This window comes from Chiloscyllium punctatum, chromosome 22 (genome assembly GCF_047496795.1).
Source record: "Chiloscyllium punctatum isolate Juve2018m chromosome 22, sChiPun1.3, whole genome shotgun sequence".
In the NCBI taxonomy this organism is placed as follows: Eukaryota; Metazoa; Chordata; class Chondrichthyes; order Orectolobiformes; family Hemiscylliidae; genus Chiloscyllium; species Chiloscyllium punctatum.
In genome coordinates this window covers 51,839,675-51,861,823 of record NC_092760.1, presented here as the reverse complement: position 1 = coordinate 51,861,823, position 22,149 = coordinate 51,839,675, and the positions used below count along the sequence as shown (strand labels likewise).

At 40.8% G+C, this 22,149-nt stretch overlaps 1 protein-coding gene across 9 annotated transcripts in view; it reads right to left on the bottom strand.

Moving 5' to 3' along the window:
• The window catches only part of scube2 (signal peptide, CUB domain, EGF-like 2), a 159,321-nt gene that overhangs the window by 122,994 nt on the left and 14,178 nt on the right, over positions 1-22,149 (bottom strand). For all 9 annotated transcript variants that reach the window (XM_072592294.1, XM_072592298.1, XM_072592301.1 and 6 more), the window contains exon 4: positions 2,034-2,168. In XM_072592294.1, coding sequence (XP_072448395.1) covers positions 2,034-2,168 — 135 coding nt within the window. The remainder of the gene's footprint in view (positions 1-2,033; positions 2,169-22,149) is intronic.

The following is a 22,149-nucleotide window of genomic DNA, read 5'->3' as shown; positions in this document are numbered from 1 at the left end:
AAGTCAATGTGTTTATTGATAGCCGTTCCGGTTGGAATGCCATGCTTCTAAGAATTCTCATGTGTCTCTCTGTCTGGCTTGTCCTAGAATGGTTGTGTTGTCCCGGTCAAAGTGGTATCTTTCCTCATCTGTATGTAAGGATTCTAGTGAGAGTGGGTCATGTTGTTTTGTAGCTAGTTGATGTTCATGTGTCCTGGTGGCTAGTTTTCTGCCTGTTTGTCCAATGTAGTGTTTGTTATAGTCCTTGCACGATATTTTGTAAATTACATTAGATTTGCTTGTTGTCTGTATAGGGTCTTTCAAGTTCATTAGCTGCTGTTTTAGTGTGTTGGTGGGTTTGTGGGTTCCCATGATGCCGAGGAGTCTGAGTAGTCTGGCAGTCACTTGCGAGATGTCTTTGATGTAGGGGAGACTGGCTAGGGTTTCTGGACATGTTTTCTCTGCTTATTTGGGTTTGTTGCTGAGAAATCTGGGGACTGTGTTCATTGGGTACCCGTTCTTTTTGAATACACTGTATAGGTGATTTTCCTCTGCTCTGCGTAGCTCCTCTGTGCTGCAGTGTGTGTTAGCTCATTGGAATAATGTTCTAATGCAACTTCATTTGTGGATGTTGGGATGATTGCTTCTGTAGTTCAATATTTGGTCCATATGTTTTTCTGTAGATGCTAGCTTGAAATTCCCCATTGGTTGTTTGCTCTACTGTGACATCTAAGAATAGCAGCTTGTTGTTTTCCTCCTCTTTAGTTAATTTTTTGCCAGTAAGGGTCTTAATGGTCTTGCAGGTTTCCTCTAATTTGTTCAGTTTAGTGATGACAAAGGTGTCATCCATGTAGCGGACCCAAGGTTTGGGCTGGATGGTTGCCAGAGCTTTTTGTTCAAACTTTGGGTACAACACATCCATTCTAGGACAAGCCAGACAGAGACACACGCGAGGATTCCTAGAAGCATGGCATTCTAACCGAAATTCTATCAACAAACACATTGACTTGGACCAGATTTACCACCCCCTGAGAAAAAGAACAGGAAATGACATCACCATAGGAAATGACATCACCAACCCAAAGAAACCCAAACATATAAATAGAAAGCAGGAATCATCAGCAATGCTTCGTTCGGAGACTCACTGAAGATGTTATCTAGTATGTTGACAAAATGTCAAAACATAAACCTTGCAGCAAATAACTTGTATGTTGGAGGCAACACTGGAAAGCAACTTATTTCCATCGAGGTCCCTCCTAGGAAGAAGTCAATAGACAAAGATAGAAAGAGAAAAATTGACAGAAAATCTCATTTAGACAATTAGCTTTTTATGTCTTGAATTTGCACCAATCGAGTACCATTCTAATTACTCAACTGCTCGTTTTGAGAAGCAGATATTCATTTCTTGAAAATAAATGAGAAACTCCATTAAAGATGAACAGCCAATGTAGGAAATCACTAAGTTTTCAACAAGTAGGAATTATGAAGTAATGATGATTAAGTCAGGGTTACTGAGAATTCAGAACAAAGGAGGAGGAAAGAAAGGTTAGCGGGCTCAAGGAATTCTATTGCTTTAAATTTCTGAGGATGAGAGATAATTGAGACGATTGGTCTGAATTTAATAATAAAGAGAGGAACAACATGTAAAATAATTTGCAAATAGCTTGTGGAACAAGAAAAGAGCACTGCTCACATATCAATAAACCACTAAAAAACAAAAATGATGAAAAAGTAGATGGAAAGCAGTCTAGAATTTAGAGAATGATCACCCATCAGACAACTATTAGCAACTTTTTAGTAATAGATCATAATACAGAAGTTCATATGATTTCTGTAGTTTGCATATACAGGTATTTAACTCAATTGATAAATACTGTAGTAGATAAACAGGATTCCCAAGAATTGAAACAAAGTTCCAACTGTCCTGTTATCTACTTGAATAATATCCTAATTCTTTTGCAAAAAACTGAGTGAAATGATGACCTATGTATACAGTTTTCAATTACAATGACAAAGAAGGAACATTGTTAGACAAGGTTTCATGGTAAACATACCTTCTGAACGATGAATACAGGTGTGTTGATTGTCACTCAAAAAGAATCCATCCTTACATTGACATTCATAACTCCCCACTGTATTTACACAGGTCTGTTGGCAACCGCCATTGTTAAATATACACTCATCCACATCTAAAGGAAAGAATACAGAATTATTTAAGCACTCATTTCTGATTTATTAAAACCTCTGATTTAATAATAATGAGTTAACTCTTGAACCTTGAGATTAGTTTATTAACAAATTAAATAACACTTACATTTTTCTTGCATGCAATACTTATGCTACAAAAGAAGTTTATGTGTCCATACAAGTAAAAAAGTGATTCATAATCAATATCTCCGCAGCATTTGGTTTTGTCAATGTTGACAATAATATAACTAAAGTATCAGTAGCTATGTAATATACTTTATGAGTTACCATATTTCAAAACTATAAATTAAGATTATTTTCTTTTAGAATGGCTCAGTTAACTGAGGAAACTTCCTGCATTCTCAGGAATCCTCAAAACTGAGGGGCAATCCACCAACACAGTTCAATTAACTAAATCTAAAGGTGAACCAAATGAAACCAGACATCATTCTTACTACCACAAATTCTTGATAAACCTCATGCAAAGTTCATAATATCACAAGATAAGGATTTAACATTTAGAACATAGAACAGTACAGGCTCTTCGGCCCTTAATGTTATGCCAACCTTTTATCCTACTCTAAGATCAAACTAACCTACATACCCTTCATTTTACTGTCATCCATGTGCCTATCCAAGAGTTGCTTAAATGTCCCTAATGTATCTGACTCTACTACCACTGCTGGCAGTGCATTCCTTGCACCCACCACTCTGACATTTTCTCCAATCACCTTATAGTTACGCCCCCTTGTAATAGCCATTTCTGCCCTGGGAAAAAGTCTCTGTCTATTCACTCTATCTATGCCTCTCATCATCTTGTACACTTCTACCAAGTCGCCTCTCACCCTACTTCACTTTAATGAGAAAAGTCTTAGCTCCCGCAACCTTTTATCATAAGACATGCCCTCCAGTCCAGGCAGTGTCCTGGTAAATCTCCACTGCACCCTCTCTAAAGCTTCCATATCCTTCCTAAAATGAGGCGACCAGAACTGAACACAATATTCCAACTGTAGTCTAACCAGGGCGCTATAGAGCTGCAACACAACCTCACAGCTCTTAAACCCAGTCGCCCTGGTAATGAAAGCCAACACACCAAATGCTTTCTTAACAACTCGATCAATTTGGGTGACAACTTTGCGGGATCTATGAGCATGGACCCTAAGATCCCGCTGTTCCTCCATACTGCCAAGAATCTTCCCTTTAACCCTGATTTCTGCATTTAAATTCAACATTCCAAAATGAATCACTTCACACTTTTCCAGGTCGAACTCCACCTACCACATTTAAGCCCAGTTCTGCATCCTGTCTATGTCCCATTGCAACCACTAACAGCCCTCCACATTATCCACTTCCATGTCATTGGCAAACTTACTAATCCCCCTTTCTCTTCTTCATCCAAGTAATTTAAAAAAAATCACAAAGGGCAGAGGTCCCAGAATATACCCTTGCAGAACACCACTTGTCTCCAAGCTTTACATCTACTATCACCCTCTGTTTTCTATGGGCCAGCCAATTCTGGATCCAGATAGCCAGAGTTCCCTGTATCCCATGCCTCCTTACTTTCTGAATGAGCCTACCATGGGGAACCTTATCAAATGCCTTCCTAAAATCCATGCACACAACAACCTTCAACAATTTTTTTTTATCACGTCCTCAAAGAATTCAATAAAGTTTGTGAGGCATGACATGCCCCTACAAAACCATGCTGAATATCTCTTATCAAACTATGGTTTTCCAAGTAATCATAAATCCTGTCTTTCACAATCCTCTCCAACAGTTTGCCCCTCACAGATGTAAGACTGACTGGTCTGTAATTCCCAGGATTATCCCTATTCCCTTTCTTGAACAAGGGAACAACATTTGCCACCCTCCAATCATCACGCACTGCTCAAACATCATCGCCGAAGGTGCAGCAATCTCTTCCCTCGCTTCCTGTAGTAACCTTGCGTATTCCTATCTGGCTCAGGGGAGTTATCTATCCTTATGTTTTTTCAAAATTTCCAGCACATCTTCCTTCCTAACATCAACCTGTTCGAGCACATCAGCCAGTTTCATGCTCTCCTCACAAATGGCAATACTGAAGCAAAATATTCATTAAGGATCTCCCTTACCTCCTCCAAATCCAGGTACAAGTTCCATCCACCAGCCGTGATAGGCCCTACCTCACTCTGGCCATCCTCCTGTTCCTCACAAGTGTAGAATGCCTTGGGGCTTTCCTTAATCCTACCAGCGAAAGCTTTTTCATGCCCTCCTCTAGCTGTCCTAAGTCCATTCTTCAGTTCCTTCATGGCTACCATGTAACCCTCTAGAGCCCTGTATGATCCTTGCTTCAACCTTAAATAGGCTTCCTTCTTCCACTTGACTAGATGTTCTACATCCCTTGTCACCCAAGGTTCTCTCACTCTACCATCCTTTCCTTGCCTGAGTGGGACAAACGTATCCAGCACTATCAGCAAGTGCTCCCCAAACAACCTCCACATTTGTGTTGTTCACTTTCCTAGGAACCTCTGTTCCCAATTTAGGCACCCCAGTTCCTGCCTAATAGCATTGTAATTTTCTCTTCCCCAACTAAAATACTTTCCCATACCCATCTGTTCCTTTATGATATTGTCCCAAACTAAGTCATGGAAATAATATTTATTAAAGACATTCTTAATCTATCTGCTCATTTTGTTATCATACACCTCTGGTGCAGCTGGTGCTTGAACCTTCAAGCCCAGAAGTAGAGATACTAACACTGTGTAACAAGACTCCTTATAATGCTCACCATTATAATGAAGTGAAATCAATAAGTAATAAAGCACAACAACAATTAACAACTTTCAAATCAGCAATTAGGTTACACTTAATGCTGCTAATTCAAATGAAATGGTTGAAATTCATTAAGGAGATATTGAGTGGGTCATCAAAATGTTTGGATCATTGCTCACCCATTTGCCATGGTAAATATAGCAGTCTCAGGGTCACCATATGTTTTAATTTGTACTAAAAACGTATCTCCCAATCTGATAAATTCTATTTGAAAGTACTTCCTCTCTCATCTCCAGCTTCAAAGCCCTTGGCTCCAACAAATTACTTGCCTTTTCCCTTCCTAGTCATTGCTGTAGTCCATCCCTCAGCTTCGCTTAGTAAAACATAATGGAGGTAATAGAGGTCTCACCCATCAGCTATGGAGCCATCAGGAACTTAACATCACACTCTCTTTCAGAAAGACTACTGATTTAAGTACAACTCAGGTGCTCAATTGGACAGCAATGGACTATTCACAAGAGTTACCAGCCAGAGGAATGAGGTAGTTGCTGCTGCTGTTATTACTCCCAAACAGGAAATTAGCAGGAAGGTGGCAGTGTTCCTATTTGCCACCTTCCTGCTAGTTAAATACCCACACCACCACACTCATCAGGGGGGAGGCAGTAAATTCTGCCCAGTTTCACTGCACCAATGGCAGAGACAATATAGAAATTGCTGGACAAGCTTAGCAGGTCTGACAGCATCTGTGGAGAGAAACCTGTGGAGTTAACGTTTCAAGTCGAATGAACCTTAGTCAGAACTGGCAATGGCAGATCTGGCTTGACCCCATCCAGAAGGTGTCTCTCACCAATAACCAACCATTATTCTAGAATCACTGTGGAGGGCAAAGAAAACTCCAAATTCTTGATTTCTTTACTAATCTCTTCCTCCAACCAATCCCCTCTGGTCCAATTTAGTCTCAGCTCTAAGGATTTCATGACCTTCCATAGAACCAAGATAAAAATGGTAGCCTGGAAGTTTGACTATGGCTGTATATAGGCACATAGGGCACAATTCCTATGTCTTTACAGATAGACCCAAAATAAACCCAATATTGGATCTCAGCTCTTATTATCATAGGATCACCAACTTGTACCTCCCACCCATTACCCTTTGTCCAATCCATCTAGCTTATCTAATATTCAATATAGCATAACTCAGAACACATCCTGACAAAAATATTAGTTATAGTCTATTGATGCCCATATTACCTAGGAGCAGAAGTTGGCCATTCAGCTCATCAAGTCTGCTCCACTATTCAATGAGAGTAAGGCAGAGCTGATAATCCTCAATAACACTGTCCTGCCATTTCTGCACAATCCTAATTCTGTACCAATTTTAAAAAAAATCAGTATCTCAGCCTTGAATATACTTCATGACCCAACCACTACAGCCCTCTGTGATAAACAATTCCACAGATTCACTATCTCCTGAAAGAAATTCCTCCTAATTCCTGTATCAAATGAGCAACCCTCTGTTCCCGGACTTTCTTAAAAGGGAAACAAGCTTCCCACATATACTCTGTCAAGTCCCCTAAGAATTTGTTTAATTCAATAAGGTCTCTCCTATTCTACTAAACTCCAATGAGTGTAGGCCCAACTGATTACCTCTCTCTTCATAAACAGACCTTTCATATCCAGGATCAACCTATTGAACCTTTTCTGGACTGTCTCTAATGTCAGTATACGTTTCCTTACATAAAAGGGGCACAAAACTGTTTTAAGTACTACAGGTATGACTTGTATAGTTTTAGCAAGATGTCTCTATTTTTATATTCTGTTCCCTTTGAAATAAAGGCCAACATTCCATTTAACTTCTCAGTACCTGCTGAATTTGTACGCTAGCTTTTTGTGATTAATGCACGATACTCGCAAATCCCGTTGTGCTGTAGCTTTCTGCAATCTTTCCCTATATAAATAATATTCATCTCCTCTATTCATCCTGCCAAAGTGCACAACCTCATATTTTCCTACTTTATATTCCAGCTGCCAAGTTTCCACCCACTTAATCTGTCTATATGTCTCTGCACAGTCTTTGTGTTACCCCCAGCATTTGCTTTACCATCTTTGTATCTGCAAACTACAAATCATTAATGTATGTTACAGATAACTGTGGTCCCAGCACTGACCCTATAGCACTCTACAAGTTACAGGTTACCATCTGAAAATAACCCCCCCGCCATCCTAACTCAATTATATTTGTGAGTCAATCCTCTATCCATAATAATATCCTAACTCCAATAAATTGGGCTCTTCTGTTTTAAGTAGCCAACTTGTGGCAACTTGTCAAATGCCATCTGAAAATCCAAACATATTATACCCACCAATCCGCCTTCATCTACCCTGCTTGTTACCTCCACAAAAAATTAGAGTAATTTTGTTATCCGTGACTTCCCCTTCACAAAGTCATGCTGACTCACATTTCACATTTCTCTGCTACTACAGCCTATATACCAGACCTTAACATTTTCCCAACATCAGACATTAAGCTAACTGTATTATAGTTACTTGTTTCATAGAGTCATAGAATCATACAGATGTACAGCATGGAAACAGATCCTTCAGTCCAACCTGTCTAGTTCTGTTCTTTAGTCTCCTTTCCTTTTTAAATGAAGGAATCACAGTGATAATTTTCCAATTTTGGGGACTTTTCCAGAAAATGCTGCAGAATGTTCTCAAGGGAGAGGGTGAGCAGCCAGAAGTCATTGTGCACAAATGACATAGGTGAAATTGGGATGAGGTCTTGCATGGTGATAATAGAGATCTAGGAAAAATGTTACAAACTAGGACCTCGTTGGTGATAATCTCCAGATTACTTCCAGTGCCACAGCTAGTGAGGGTAAGAACAGGAGGATATGGTAGATGAATGTATAGCTAAAGAATTGATGCAGGGGGCAGGGATTCAGATTCTTCGATCTTTGGGATCTTTTCTGGGGCAGAGGTGACCTGGTCAAGAGGGATGGGTTGCACCTGAACTGGAGGGGGACCATTATCTTGATGGCCAAGTTTGCTAGTGCTGAAAGGGAGGGTTTAAATTAGATTGGCAAGGGAGTTACAGAAACGTGGCTAAGGGACAGACAAGATTGGCAGCTTAATGTGCCAGGGTACAGGTGCTTCAGGCAGGGCATGGATGAGTTGGATCGAAGGATCTGGTTCCATGCTGTACACCTCTATGACTCTATGACAGAGATGGTGGAAGGAGAGGGGGTGATGCATTTTTGATTAAGGCAACTATCACAGGTAAGTAGTCCGAAATAACTGAAGGATCATGCAGTGAGGTTTTGTGAGTGGAGCTAAGAAATAAGGAGGGGATGGTGACATTACTGGGGTTGTAATATGGGGCCCAAATAGGTCAACAGGAATTAGAGGAACAAATATGTAGGGAGATTGGGGGAGAATTGCAGGAGCAGTAGGGGATTTTGACATAGACTGGGACTGCTAGAACATTAAGATCTTAGATGGGGTGGAATTTGTGAAGTATGCTTAGGAAAGTTTCCTCAAGCAGTATATAGAGGGTCTTACTCAGAAAGGGGCAAAGCTCAACCTACTGTTGGGAGATAGGGCAGGATGGGTGATGGAAGGGATAGTGGAGAGCACTTTGGGACCAGTGACCACAGTTCTATTAATTTCAAAATAGTTATAGAGGGGGACAAAACTGGTCCAAGGATTCAAATTCTAAATTGGGGGAAGGCAAATTTTGATGCAATTAGACAGGAGATTGCAGGGGTAGTTTACAGGCAAAGGGACCTCTGGCAAGTGGAAGGTCTTCAAAAATGAGATAGCTTGAGTTCAAAGTCTATATGTTTCGGTGAGGTGAAGGGCAAGGTTGGCAGGAATAGGGAACCCTGGATAACAAGAGATAACGAAGCTTTGACCAGAAAAAGAAAAGAGGCATGGTTCAGTTACAGGCAGCTGGGATCAAGGGAATCCCTGGAGGTATACAGGGAAAAAAGGAGTTTACTGAAGAAGGGAATCAGGAGAGCAAAAATAGGGGCATGACATAGCCTTGGCCAAGGAGATTGAGGGAATCCAAAGAGGTACTTTAAGTGTATTAAAAGAAAAGGATTAACTGGAGAGAGAGTAGGGCCCCCTCAAGGACCAAAGTGGGCATGTATATGTAGATCTGCAGAAGATGGGCAAGTTTCTCAATGAATATTTCTCCACTGTGTTTACCATGGACAAAGACAAGCCGAGTTGGAAACTTGGGCAAGTTAGTGGTGTCATCTTGGGAACAGTCCATATCATAGTAGCGTTGGTGTCGGATGTATTAGAATGCATGAAGGTGGATAAGTCTCCTGGTCCTAACCAGATATATCCAAGAACACTGCAAGAAGTTACAGAAGAAATTGCAGGGGCCCTGGCTGATATTTTTGTATCATCGTTATGCACGGTGGAGGTCCCAGAAGACTGGAGGGTAGTGAATGTTGTGTCGTTATTCAAAAAGGGCTGCAAAAAAAAAAAAAAGCCTGGAAACTGTAGACCAGTAGGGTTAACATCTATGGTGGGTATTTACTTGAGAGGAATCTGAGGGATAAGATATACATCAATTTGTAAAGACAGGGTTTGATCAGTAGTAGTCAGCATGGCTTTGTGAGTAGGAGATCATGTCTCACAAATTTGTTAAGAGTTCTTTGATGAAGTGACCTGGAAGGTTGACGAGGGCAGAGCAGCAGATGTAGTCTATATGGATTTCAGTAAGGCTTTTAGAATAGAATAGAATCCCTACAGTGTGGAAACAGGCCCTTCGGCCCAACAAATCCACACCGAGCCTCTGAACAGGAACCTACTCAGACCCATTCCCTTCTACCCTATATTTAACCCTGACTAATGCACCTAATGTACACATCCCTGAACACTAAGGGAAATTTAGCATGGCCAATTCACCTAACCTGCACATTTTGGACTGTGAGGAAACCGGAGCACCCAGACAGACACAGGGAGAAGGTCCAAACTCCACACAGTCATCCGAGGCTGGAATCGAACCCGGGTCACTAGCGCTATGAGGCAACAGTGCTAACCACTGAGCCACTGTGCCATCCCAATCTTTGATAAGATTCCACATGGTAGGCCGCTATGGAAGGTTAGACCGCATGGAATCCTGGGCGAGCTGGCAAATTGGATACAAAATTGGCTTAATGGTAGGAAGTAGAGGGTAATTGTGGAAGGATGTTTGTTGGACTGGAGGCCTGTGACTAGTGGAGTGCCTCAGGGGTCGGTGCTGGGCCCATTACTGTTTGTTATCTATATCAATGATTTGAATGTTTAATAATTTTGCTGATGACACTAAAATAGGCAGTATCGTGGGCAATGAGGACGGTTATCAGAAATGGCAGCAGACCTTGATCAGCTGGGGAAGTGGGCTGAGAAATGGCAAATGGAGTTTAATATAGTGAGGTCTTGCATTTTGGAAAGTCAAATTAAGGTAGGCGTTTCCTGATGAATGGTAGGGCCTTAAAAAGTGTAGTGAAACAGAGGGATCTTGGAATTCAGATTCACAGTTCTCTGAAAGTGGAGTTACAGATAGACAGGGCAGTGAAAACAGCTTTTGGCACACTGGCCTTCATCAGTCAGGGCATTGAGTACAGAAGTTGTGAAGTTATGTTTCAGTTATACAGGATATTGGTGAGGCTGCACTTGAAGTATTGTGTTCAGTTTTGGGAAACTTGCTATAGGAAAGAGGTTATTAAACTGGAAAGAGTGTAGAAGAAATTTACAAGGATGTTTCCTGGACTCAAAAGGTCTGAGTTATACAGAGAGGTTGGACAAGCTAGGACATTTTTCTATAAAGTGTAGGAGATTGAGGGGGTCCTTATAGTGGTTTATAAGATCATGAGAGGCATGGATAGGGCGAGTGCACTCAGTCTTTTTCCCAGGGTTGGGGGATCGAGGACTAGAGGCCTTCAGTTTAAGGTTAGAAGGGAAAGAATAATAGGGAACTTGAGAGGCAACTTTTTTTATGGAGGGTAGTACGCATATGGAATAAGCTGCAAGCAGAAGTGGTTGAGGCATGTACATTATCAACATTTAAAAGGCATCTGGACAAGTACATGGATAGAAAAGGATTAGAAGGATATGGCTGAAGTGCAGGAAAATGGAGTCAGCATGAACTGACCAGTTTGGGCCAAAGGACCTGTCTCTGTGCTATGACAATAAGGATTCTTTGAAGGTTACTACACATGCATCCACTATCTCTGTAGCGACTTCTTTTAATATCCTAGGTTGCAACCCATCAAGTACAGATGAGTTATGGCTTTCTCCAAAGATAGTTATCATATTTATTTCCTCTCCTCTTTTAGACCATTGTATATTTTGTATTTCAGAATGTTATTAATGTCCTCTAACATGAAGATTTATGCAAAGATTTTGATGCTATCCTTAACTTCTCTGTTATTATTAAAACTAAAATGCATCCCCATTAATAAAGAAATTTCAAATGCAGTTCCTCATGCAATGTTGGTATTCCATTCCTGAAAATTATGACATTATATGAAAAGGTTTTAAGGGAAACATTGATTCCCATAAGAAATCATGTTCAAACTGGAGTTAGGTCCCATAGTGCTTGAGTGAAAAAAAAAGACATATTTGTACCATCTGCAATTTAAATGGGTGAATTTCTACATTCGCAAATTAAATAACTTTCCAATTAAAATGCATTTAAAAATATTTAAAAGGCATCTGGATGTGTATATGAATAGGAAGGATTTGGAGGGATATGGACTGGGTACTGGCAGGTGGGACTAGATTGGGTTGGGATATCTAGTCGGCATGGACAAATTGGACTGAAGGGTCTGTTTCTGTGCTGTTCATCTCTGTGACTCTATGAAGTAATGTAATATCCTATAGTCTGTTAGATTGACCAGCCTCCATCTGGTGGCAAACATTGGGCAATGCAGTAGGACACACACATCACTAATTGCATTGACTGATTTATGCCATTAGATGGATTGCAGGTCCTCTGGTCAACTTCAGGAGGCAAGTGACAAGAAGTTTCAACAATGATGATCAGACCAGAAACCTAAAGGGATGGACATGAATGATTCTGAAGACGGGGAAGAGAATGAGGCTTTTGGAGGGGGGTGGAGGTCAGCAGCAGTAGGATAGTTTGAGGCCCATGGGTAGAGCAAGCTGCGAGCTATGGCCTGGAAGAGGCATGGTCAAAAGACAAGGCAGGGAAACACAAGGTAATCTGAGAGGCAAAACTGGAAGCAAGGTTTTGAGAAGATTTGTAGCTCAGGTTGAGGTTTTGGATGTAGGTTTGCTGAGCTGAAAGGTTCATTCCCAGACATTTTGTTACCTTACTAGGTAACATCTTTAGTGTACCTCATGTGAAACAATGCTGAAAATTCCTGCTTTCTATTTATGTGTTTGGGTTGGTGATGTTATTTCCTGTCGTGAAGTCATTTTCTGTTCCTTTTCTCAGGGGGTGGTAGGTGGGGTCTAACTCAAATGTGTTTGTTGATAATGTTCCGGTTGGAATACCATGCTCCTAGGAATTCTTGTGCGTGTCTGTGTTTGGCTTGTCCTAGGATGGATGTGTTGTCCCAGTTGAAGTGGTGTCCTTCCTCATCTGTATGTAAGGATACTAGTGAGACAGGGTCATGTCTTTTTGTGGCTAGTTGGTGTTCATGTATCCTGGTGGCTAGTTTTCTGCCTGTTTGTCCAATATTGTGTTTGTTACAGTCCTTGCACGGTATTTCATAAATGACGTTGGTTTTGCTCATTGTCTGTATAGGATCTTTCAAGTTCATTAGCTGCTGTTTTAGTGTATTGGTGGTTTTGTGGGCAACCATGATGCCAAGGGGTCTGAGTAGTCTGGCAGTCATTTCCGAGATGTCTTTGATGTAGGGGAGGCAGGAAGCAAGGCCCAGAGGGAAGCAAAGCCTGTTAGGGGATGATGCCTAAGATGCAGCCAGTGCAGCTCTGGATGCTGATTTGCAACAGTGGCCGATGCAGCCATTGACACTCAAACATAAACTGTTGCACAAAATAACAAACAAGGACTGAAAGAATCAATGACATTAAAACAAAATAATGTTAAGTACGATAATGTCAAATGAGGAATACTTGTATGTTGAAATTGCTTCAACTAATCCCTTATGAAAAGAAACACTTTACTCAAGCTTTAATTCCTTTTGTTAACAAATATTTCATTTCAATAAGCCATTGGAATCATATCAATAGACAGGCACCCCACTGAAAGAATAATTATTTGGAAAATTAGCCATGCAGCACAAATCTTGTAATAACCTTAAATGGACAGCACTCTGAAATACCTAGCACTGTTTTTTTTAACTTATTAATGTTTTGGTTCGTGCCTTGACAACAGCATTAATCCCAATTGGTTCAAGCACTTTGTATGCATAAGCATGCGATTTCACAGTTCCAAATGGTGCCTCATCTCCACCAAAGGTGTCCTGGCACCAGATCCAAAGAGATATTTTACCTCTCCAAAAGGGGTGAATGTACAACTTTCTTCCAATTCTCACTCTCACTTGCCCCCTTACCCCACCTATGCATCCATGCTCCACTGATCCATGCTAACTAATGTCATCCAGCCATTACCCATGATGTCATATGTCATATGTACCCCTTATTTCTCTCAATGTCATAAGTATCCCTCATACTCCAATAACAACCTAGTGAGTCCTTCTACCCACCACCCATTCCCTCAATCACCTACCATGACAACTCAGTCTCAAGTAACCATACACAAGGGATAGATAATATGGTCCTATTACTTAAATTTCTTTCAGCAGCCTACACTTCATTAGGAAAAGCATTCTTACTCAATAAATACTCATTTTGACACTTTACCGCACCTTTTGGTTCGACAACACATGCTGGTCTTCCAGACATTGCTATCTGACAAAACAATGTGTTGACAGGTTTTAAGTAGTTATTGTTCCAGGGGGGTTTACACATCTTTTTCATGTAACCTTCTCCACAATTAATAATCTCAAAGGAAACCTGATCACTCCTGACCTCTATTCCCAAAATGTCCTCGGGGCATTTCCGCAGGGTTACTTCAGCTCTTCAGTACTGTGACTATCAAAAGAAATGCGTTTAGAACAGACCTTCTCTTACCTGGTCTCATCTCCACACTCTGGATTCTAGACACCAAGGAATCCAAAATCCAATTTCAGAAAGACAGCTGGTCACTTATACGGAGCTACCTCCAAGAACTGTGTACGCATGAACTATCAGTCATCCCCAATTCTGCTTCAGCAAAATTTCCATCACCACGGAAATTGGGGCCAGTGTTCAATATTAAATGTGATTCTATTATTGAGCAACATTTACTAAATAATGTTGACAGTTTTAAGAATCACATCAGAAACCAATTTAAGATCATTAGTCAGGTTTATTTGAATGTTCTACAAGCTACATATCATGGACACAGGACCCAGTTTCTTGCACACAAAGAATCAGTCTAAATGTTCTACTTTTTGTTTAAATAAAAGGATTTGGGAGACAGTAATCCTTATAGCATTTCCCATGTCAACACTCTAACCAATCAGAATCTACTGGTCTAGACTGATTTTAAATTGACAGTAAATCATTCATGCTACATGTCCATGCCAACCAAGTTTCCATCAAAGTACAAATTGATGTTCCCTTTCTAAGTTTGTTTTCTTTGTCCTAGACCAGATGAACACAAGAAAAAAAGTATTTGATTTTGTGTCTCTTTTCAGCAATATTTAAAAGTTCTCGACTATCAAGTACTAATTAATTTCAGCAATGAAAAATAAAACTGTCAAATATAATCCAAAAGGAATTTCTTTTATCTGTAGCACTAGATCAAATTTGACACTTTTAGTTCCAACTTCTCCATTAACGCTGGCCTTATCCCAAATACACTACAAATTTGGCACCTTTGTTTATTTTCCAGATTCCACAAATACTAATACAGTATTATCACGAACAGTTGGTAATGTTGGATAAGTGTCTGAAACAATTACATTTCATGCAATATTAAAAACTTAGGGTGATTTGATAGAGAAGGAAAGCTGCAATTGATCAAATACTTTTGTTCCTGCTGTGAACCAGAACCAACCTCTCCTGGCTTCTGAACAGTCCGGACATGAAGTTGTCACAGCTGAAAATCCCCTTAGTTGCAAAGGATGTACAGGAGGAGGTCAAGAGTCTATCATCCTCAAAGCACAGTATTGCCGCAAACTATGGATATCCCAAGACACCATCGCAGAACTATGCCATCTGCTGGCTGCTGGACTGGTCACTGTTATAATCTGAATGGCTGGGTAGCTATCCTACCAATGGCCATCATGGCGATAGCTGCACTAAACTGTGACGCAACTGGCTATTTCCAAGGACCCACTGGGGACCTGTGTAGGATCTCTCAATTCTCAACTCATAAATACATCAAGGCTGTTACTGATGCAACTTATGGCAGGTCGCACACATCATCTCTTTTCCTGTGACAAGGTCAGTGCTACAGCCCAGGCACGACTGGCCTTGCCAACAGAGACTTCACCCAGGCTCAGGGGGCTTTTGACAGTACACATCACATTGAGAATACCATATATAACACAACAGACCAACAGAAAAGTATTCCATTGTATTAATGTACAAATCATCTTCAAAGTCTATGCCAGGTACCCTGGAAGCTGCCATGATGCCTATTTCATGGAGAACAGTCATGTTTCTGATTTGCTTCAAGGGCTGGATACCTTACAAAGACAGTTACTGAAAGACAAGGACAACCATCTGTAATCATAGCTGAAGGTTTCATTATGCATCCCCTGACTGCAGTCAAATGTAAATACAATGCTGCTCATTCTTTCACCCAGGCCATGGTGGAGCAGATGATAGGCCTCCTAAGAAAGGATAGGTCTTGGGGTGCCTTGCAATACACTTCAGATAGAGGGTGCTGCAAAATCCTTGCATGCCAGGCTCTTCACAACTGGAGAAGACAAAGAGGGGATGTGATGGTGCTGAATAGTTAGGAAAGTGGCAGTAGTCTTCTATGGGGGGGGGGGGGGGGGAAGATGAATATATTGAGCAAGAGGAACATCACCTTCAGCGTGATGGAGCACTGTGGTATCAAATGCAATAAGCCAGACAGGACTTAAATTGATGCTGACTTCCAACAGATGTGAGCTGGGTGCAGTGATCACTCATTGATCGTAAAGGAGTGCAAACAGCCCAGCTTTTTTTGTTTCCTTCTTTTTGCTGTTGTTCAATAAAAGTGAATGTTCTCAACATTTGGAAGCTTCCCAGCTTGCATTGTCCCACACTGAACAATGATGATGACAATGACTAGGGGAGATGATGGCCAAGTAGTATTATCACTAGACTATTAATTCACATTCCTGATGAAGGGCTTATGCCCAAAATATCGACTCTCCTGCTCCTCAGATGCTGCCTGACCTGCTGTGCTTTTCTAGCACCACACTTTTCCATTATTAATTCAGACACTCAGGTTTGAATCTTTTCATGGCAGATGATGGAGTTTGAAATTAAGAGTCTATTGATGACCATAAAACCATTGCTGATTGTAGGAATAACCCATCTGGTTCACTAACACCCTTCAGGGAAGAAAACCGTATCTTTACCAGGTCTGGCTGACATGTGAATCCAGATGCGCAGTAATATGGATGATTCCTAACTATCCTCTGGGCAATTAAAGGATGGGCAACAAATGCTAGTCAAGCATGTAATTCCCACACCTTGGGAATGAATTAAAATGACAAGATGCTATGCTATCCACTAAGGAAAGAATAGCTTTCCCACTGATGTAGTTTTAAATGGTGGCCTTTGTGACTTGATTCTTGCAGCTGCAATTACAATAGGTGTGGATCAGAGAGGTTATAATGTAAAATAACACAGTTATGAATGCATGCTTGTGTGTGTGATGAACTGCCATCCGTGGCACTTAGCCCTCAAACTTCTTTTTCATTTCTTGCTCCAATGTGCACTGTGAAAGCTAGTTCCACGCTGCGGCAGAAATTAACCTGGTATACAGCTGGCCTTTAAATTCAACGTCGGCACCTGAAATCCCACAAGGTTCTGGCAGTGGTGAGTACTTCCACTGCTGGGGAGCAGTTGATAATGCAAGTAGAGTGCCTTAGAGGTGTGGTGCATACACCACAGGGGAGAACAGAATAAGACTGCATGAGAAAATTCATTAGGGGTCATGAAGGAAACATTTCTATAAAACTCACTAAAGTTGATACTTAACTAAGTTTTTGCTAAAATTCAGCCCATCATACAGTGTGCCTCAGAGGCTCATCTATGTATAAATCAACCTCATCAGTACATGTTGTTCAGATATATTCTAATAGACCACCACACTCATTGTGTTCTATTTCATTGTGCTACCCTTATGTTGTGAAGAGACTGACACATTTGCTTTCACTTGCATTATATCCAAGCAGGCACAAAGAATCAAAATAATGGACACTGTATCAACTGTAATTTATAAGTAGTTTAGATCAGCTACAGAATCAAGTCAGAAATTCAAACATTACTCCAAAGACTTGAGCAGACAATATAGGCTGACTGCCCACTGCAGTGGAGGAGGGTCTCATGCCACCTAGCAATCATTTCAACCAATGAGCCAAGAAAAAGATTAACTATTCACTTATTGCATTAACTGGTGCTTCCCACTTCCACACATAGCTGGTGTCAGTTGCATAGAGATATTTGAGGAGTTCAATTCACACAGTCCAACAACTTATTTGGTTATTTTAAATGCCTTCATTGCTCAGTCCTTTTGAGTATAGGAGTTGAGAAGTCATGTTGAGGCTGTACAGGACATTGGTGAGGCCTCTTCTGGAATACTGTGTCCAGTTCTGATCGCCGAGATATAGGAAGGATATTATTAAGCTGGAGAGGGTTCAGAAGAGATATACCAGGATGGTGCAGGGTATGGAGAGTTTGAGTTGAGTTATTAAAAAAAAGGTTGGATAGGTTGGGACATTTTTCACTGGAGGGTACGAGGCTGATAGAAGTTTATAAAATAGAAGGATTTCGATAAAGTTAATGGTAGTTATTTGTTCCCCAAGATGAGGGATTTCAAGACGAGAAGGCACATGTTTAAGGTGAGAGGAGAGACATTTAAAAAAGACATGGGTGCAAATTTTTTTACATGGAAGGTGGCTCATGTATGGAAATGAACTTCCAGAGGAAGTGGCGGATATGTGTTTACAACATTTAAAACACATTTGATTAAGTACATGAATAGAGAAGGTTTGCAGGGATACCAGCCAGGAGCATCCAGGAGGAATTAGCTTAATTTAGGATATTAATCAGTGTGGACTGGTTGGACCAAAAGGTCTGATTTTGTGCTGTATGACACAATGAATGGCTCGTAGACAATATATCTTTAGCTGTGCATACTCCAATCATTTCAAGGCTGCTGATGCTGAATCTCTGTGCAGCAGGGAGTTCTCTGAATTCTCTCGACCTAACCACACAATATCCTGAGGCCCAATCAAGGAAACTACTTAAAAGTTTGAACCCTGAGAATTCGGAATCAGCAACCTGATTACTCCTAAACTCTGCACTGTGGAATCTGCTGCAAAGCCACATATTGCTTGGTAGACAACAGTACAGCCAACCATCCATCTGTTTCTGCCAGCTCTAGCTTGGGGACTCCTCTGTACCCAGCCATATCTTTAACAGGTGTAATTTAGACTGAAGTGTGTACTGCAGATGATCCTACTTAAGTGACATTTTCTCTAAAGAAGATGACAAAGTTCGGAATCCCTAGGAAAAGCAGAAATATATATTCTCCATGCAGCCTGCATCAATCCATCTGTCATGACCATCTGCTCCTCTTATTGATGACCTATGACTCATCTGTTACTAAGAAAGCAAGATCATTTTTGTTACCCTCTGGGAGTGTCGTAGCTGTGCCATGTTTAGTGCAAGTGTTGAGAATGACACACGGTCCTATGAGAGGCTGTCTGTCCTGGGGACACAAAACTTTCCCACTCAAGCCCTTTAATACTTCTGTGGAACTGTACTGAGTTATATATGGCAGTTTATAATTTTCTTATACATTCAAGTGGCTATTTTACTCTTATCAGGTCCACAGACACTGGAGTTAAAAATCACACAACTCCAGGTTATAATCCAACAGGTTTATTTGGAAGTACTAGCTTTCAGAAACCTAGTACTTCCAAATAAACTTGTTGGACTATAACCTGGTATTGTGTGATTGTAATTTTGTCCACACCCCCAGTCCAACACCAGCACCTCCACATCATATTAGACTTGAAACATTAACCCTGTTTCTCTCTCCACAAATGCTGCCAGACCTGTTGACTTTCTCCAGCATTTTCTGTTTTATTTTGATCTTCAGCATCCAGACTATTTTGGACTTATACAAAATAAATATAGCTAAGGACAAAAGACTTCACAGATAGCTTTTAAAACAGAATTGAATGATTATCTCGCAGGGGTACAGGTAAAAAAAAAGTGGAGGAGTGGGACTGTTGCTATCAGAATGTTAGCATCGATATGATGATCCGAATATTCTTCTCCTGCACTACAATCATCATATGACTGTGCTGGTCTCCATATTTTAAATTGGATATAGAGGCATTGGAAAGGGTGCAGAAAAAATTTTCCTGGATGATACCAGAACTGAGAGGGGATGCTTATCAAGAAAGGCTAAATAGGCCGGAGAGATGACATCATAAAGGTTTTTAAAAGAATGAGAGAGTTCAGGTAGATGTAGAGCAGTCATTTTTGATTGCAGGGAGCACCAAACTAGGCAGCCATGAATAATAAGATAGTTAGCAATAAATTTACATTCAAAAAGTAATTCTTTGCCCAGAGTGGTAGCAATGTGGAATTCACAATCTCAAACAGCAGTCAGAATAACAGGAGTAAAATATGCTGATAGGACTAAATGGATGAGGTGGGAGGAGGTCTGTGTGGTGCATAAATGTCCATGTAGCCCAATTGGGTTATTCCTGCCATGAAGACTCTTTGTAATTCTATAACATTCTGTGGAAGGCCTTGTTGAACAAATACAGGCAGCTATGTTTTAGCCTTACCTGCGCAACTTCTTTCAGGTCAGCCATTCTCTTCTTGACCCATGGTGACATTCTCAGATTTTGGACTGAGAACTTACTCATTTCTCATTGCGACATTTCCCTTCCATGTTTGTTGACCTAATTGGTTTTGGAGAGGGTGCCTTCTATATCACCTAAACAACTTTGTTTCCTTAGTTGTAAAAGTTAACCAACTTCATATGCATGATCATTTTGGGAGGCAGTGGCACAGTGGTATGCTCACTGGGCTAGTAATCCAGAACTACCAGGCTAATCCTCTGGGGTTTGGGTTCAAATCCTGCCATAGCTGATGAAATTTGAATTCAATAAAAACCTGGAATTCAATCTGGCCTAACGGTGAACGTGTAACTATTGTCAATAGTTGTAAAATCCCATCTGGTTCACTTTAGGAAGAAAATCTGCCATCCTTACCTGGATAACATGGACCTCCAGATATATTGTTAACTCTTAATTGCCCTCTGTGCAATAAATACTGGCCCAGCCAGCAAAGCCTCATTCCATCAATAAGTTTTTTTAAAATTAAATGGCTCTGTAAAATCATGCTCTGTGCTTCCTTATGAAAACATGAACATTTTAAAATGTCATAACAGCACTGTACATTACTCTAATCAGATCCTTTGGTCATTGCCTGGAATAGCTGGAGGTACACCACCTCTGTGGTTTCATCATTTAATTGTAGCGTATTGCATGGCACAGAGCTACATAGATCTGGAATATCCAGTGTTCTGTTCATGCTTGCATTGAGTTAGACAATTGTTGATTCAAAAGCACAAGATCGAAAACCAATCCTGTGAGAGCTTCACTGTTGGAGGACTGGCACAATGGTCAGTGGTTAATACTACTGCCCCAAGGTGCCAGGAACCCAGGTTCAATGCCAGCCTTGGGTGAATGTGCGTGTGGAATTTGTACATTCTCGGTGTCTACATGGTTTCCTGCCAGGTGCTCCGGTTTCCTCCCATAATCCAAAGGTGTGCAGGTTAGATAGAATGGCTTTGTTAAATTATCCTTTAGTGTCCTGGTTAAGGGGGCAGTGGGGCGGGGATTAGTTTTAGAGGCATACAGCATGGAAACAGGCCCTTCAGCCCAACTCATCCATGCCCATCAGGTTCCCTAAACTGAATTAGTCCCATTTGCCTGTGTTTACCCCTCTAAACATTTTCTATTCATGTACCTATTCAAATCTTTTAAATGTTGTGATTGTAGTCACCTCCATCACGTTCTCTGACTGCTCATTCCATATATGCATCACCCTCTGAAAAAATTGCCCCTCAGGGTAAATCTCTCCATTCTCTCCTTGAACCTATGCCCTCCAGTTTTGAATTCCACAACTTGGGGAAAGGTCCTTGGCAATTCACCTTATCTTTCCCCTTCATTATTTTATAAACCTCTAGAAGGTTACTCTTCAGGCTCCTATACTACAGGGAAAAACAAATCCCAGCTTATTCAACCTCTCCTTATAACTCAATTTTCCAGTCTTGGTAACATCCTTGTAAATCAATTTTTGCACCCTTTCCAGTTTAATAACAACCTTTCTATAGAAGGGCCAACAGAATTGTATGCAGTACTCCAAATGAGGCCTTACCAACGTCTTGTACAACCACAACATGACCAACTCTTGTACTCAATGCTTTGACCAATGAAGGCGAGCGTGCCAAATGCCTCCTTCACCACCCTATCCTACCTGTGACACCACTTTCAAGGAACTATGTACTTGCATCACTGTTTCTCTGTTCACCAACACTGCTCAAAAGGTCCTACCATTAACTGCGTAAGTCCTGCCCTGGTTTGTCATGCCAAAATGGAACATCTTGCACTGACATCACTTAAACTCCGCCTGCCATTCCTTAGCCACTGGTCCAGTTGATCAAGATCCCATTGTACTCTTAAATAACCTTCTTCATTTCCACTATAGAACTAGTTTTGGTGTCATCTGCAAACTTACTAACCACGCTCCCTATATTCTCATCCAAATCATTTACATAAAATGACCAACAACAGTGGACCCTGCTTATTTTACGCAGCTTCTTAAGCAACTAGTTGTGGTTTTGAGTCAGACATAGAGGCTCAAGCACATTTCAGTCCGGTAAGATAAAGGTAAAGTCACCAGAATTGTAGAGAACCGCTCTCTCAGGAGATAGAGATAGAGATAT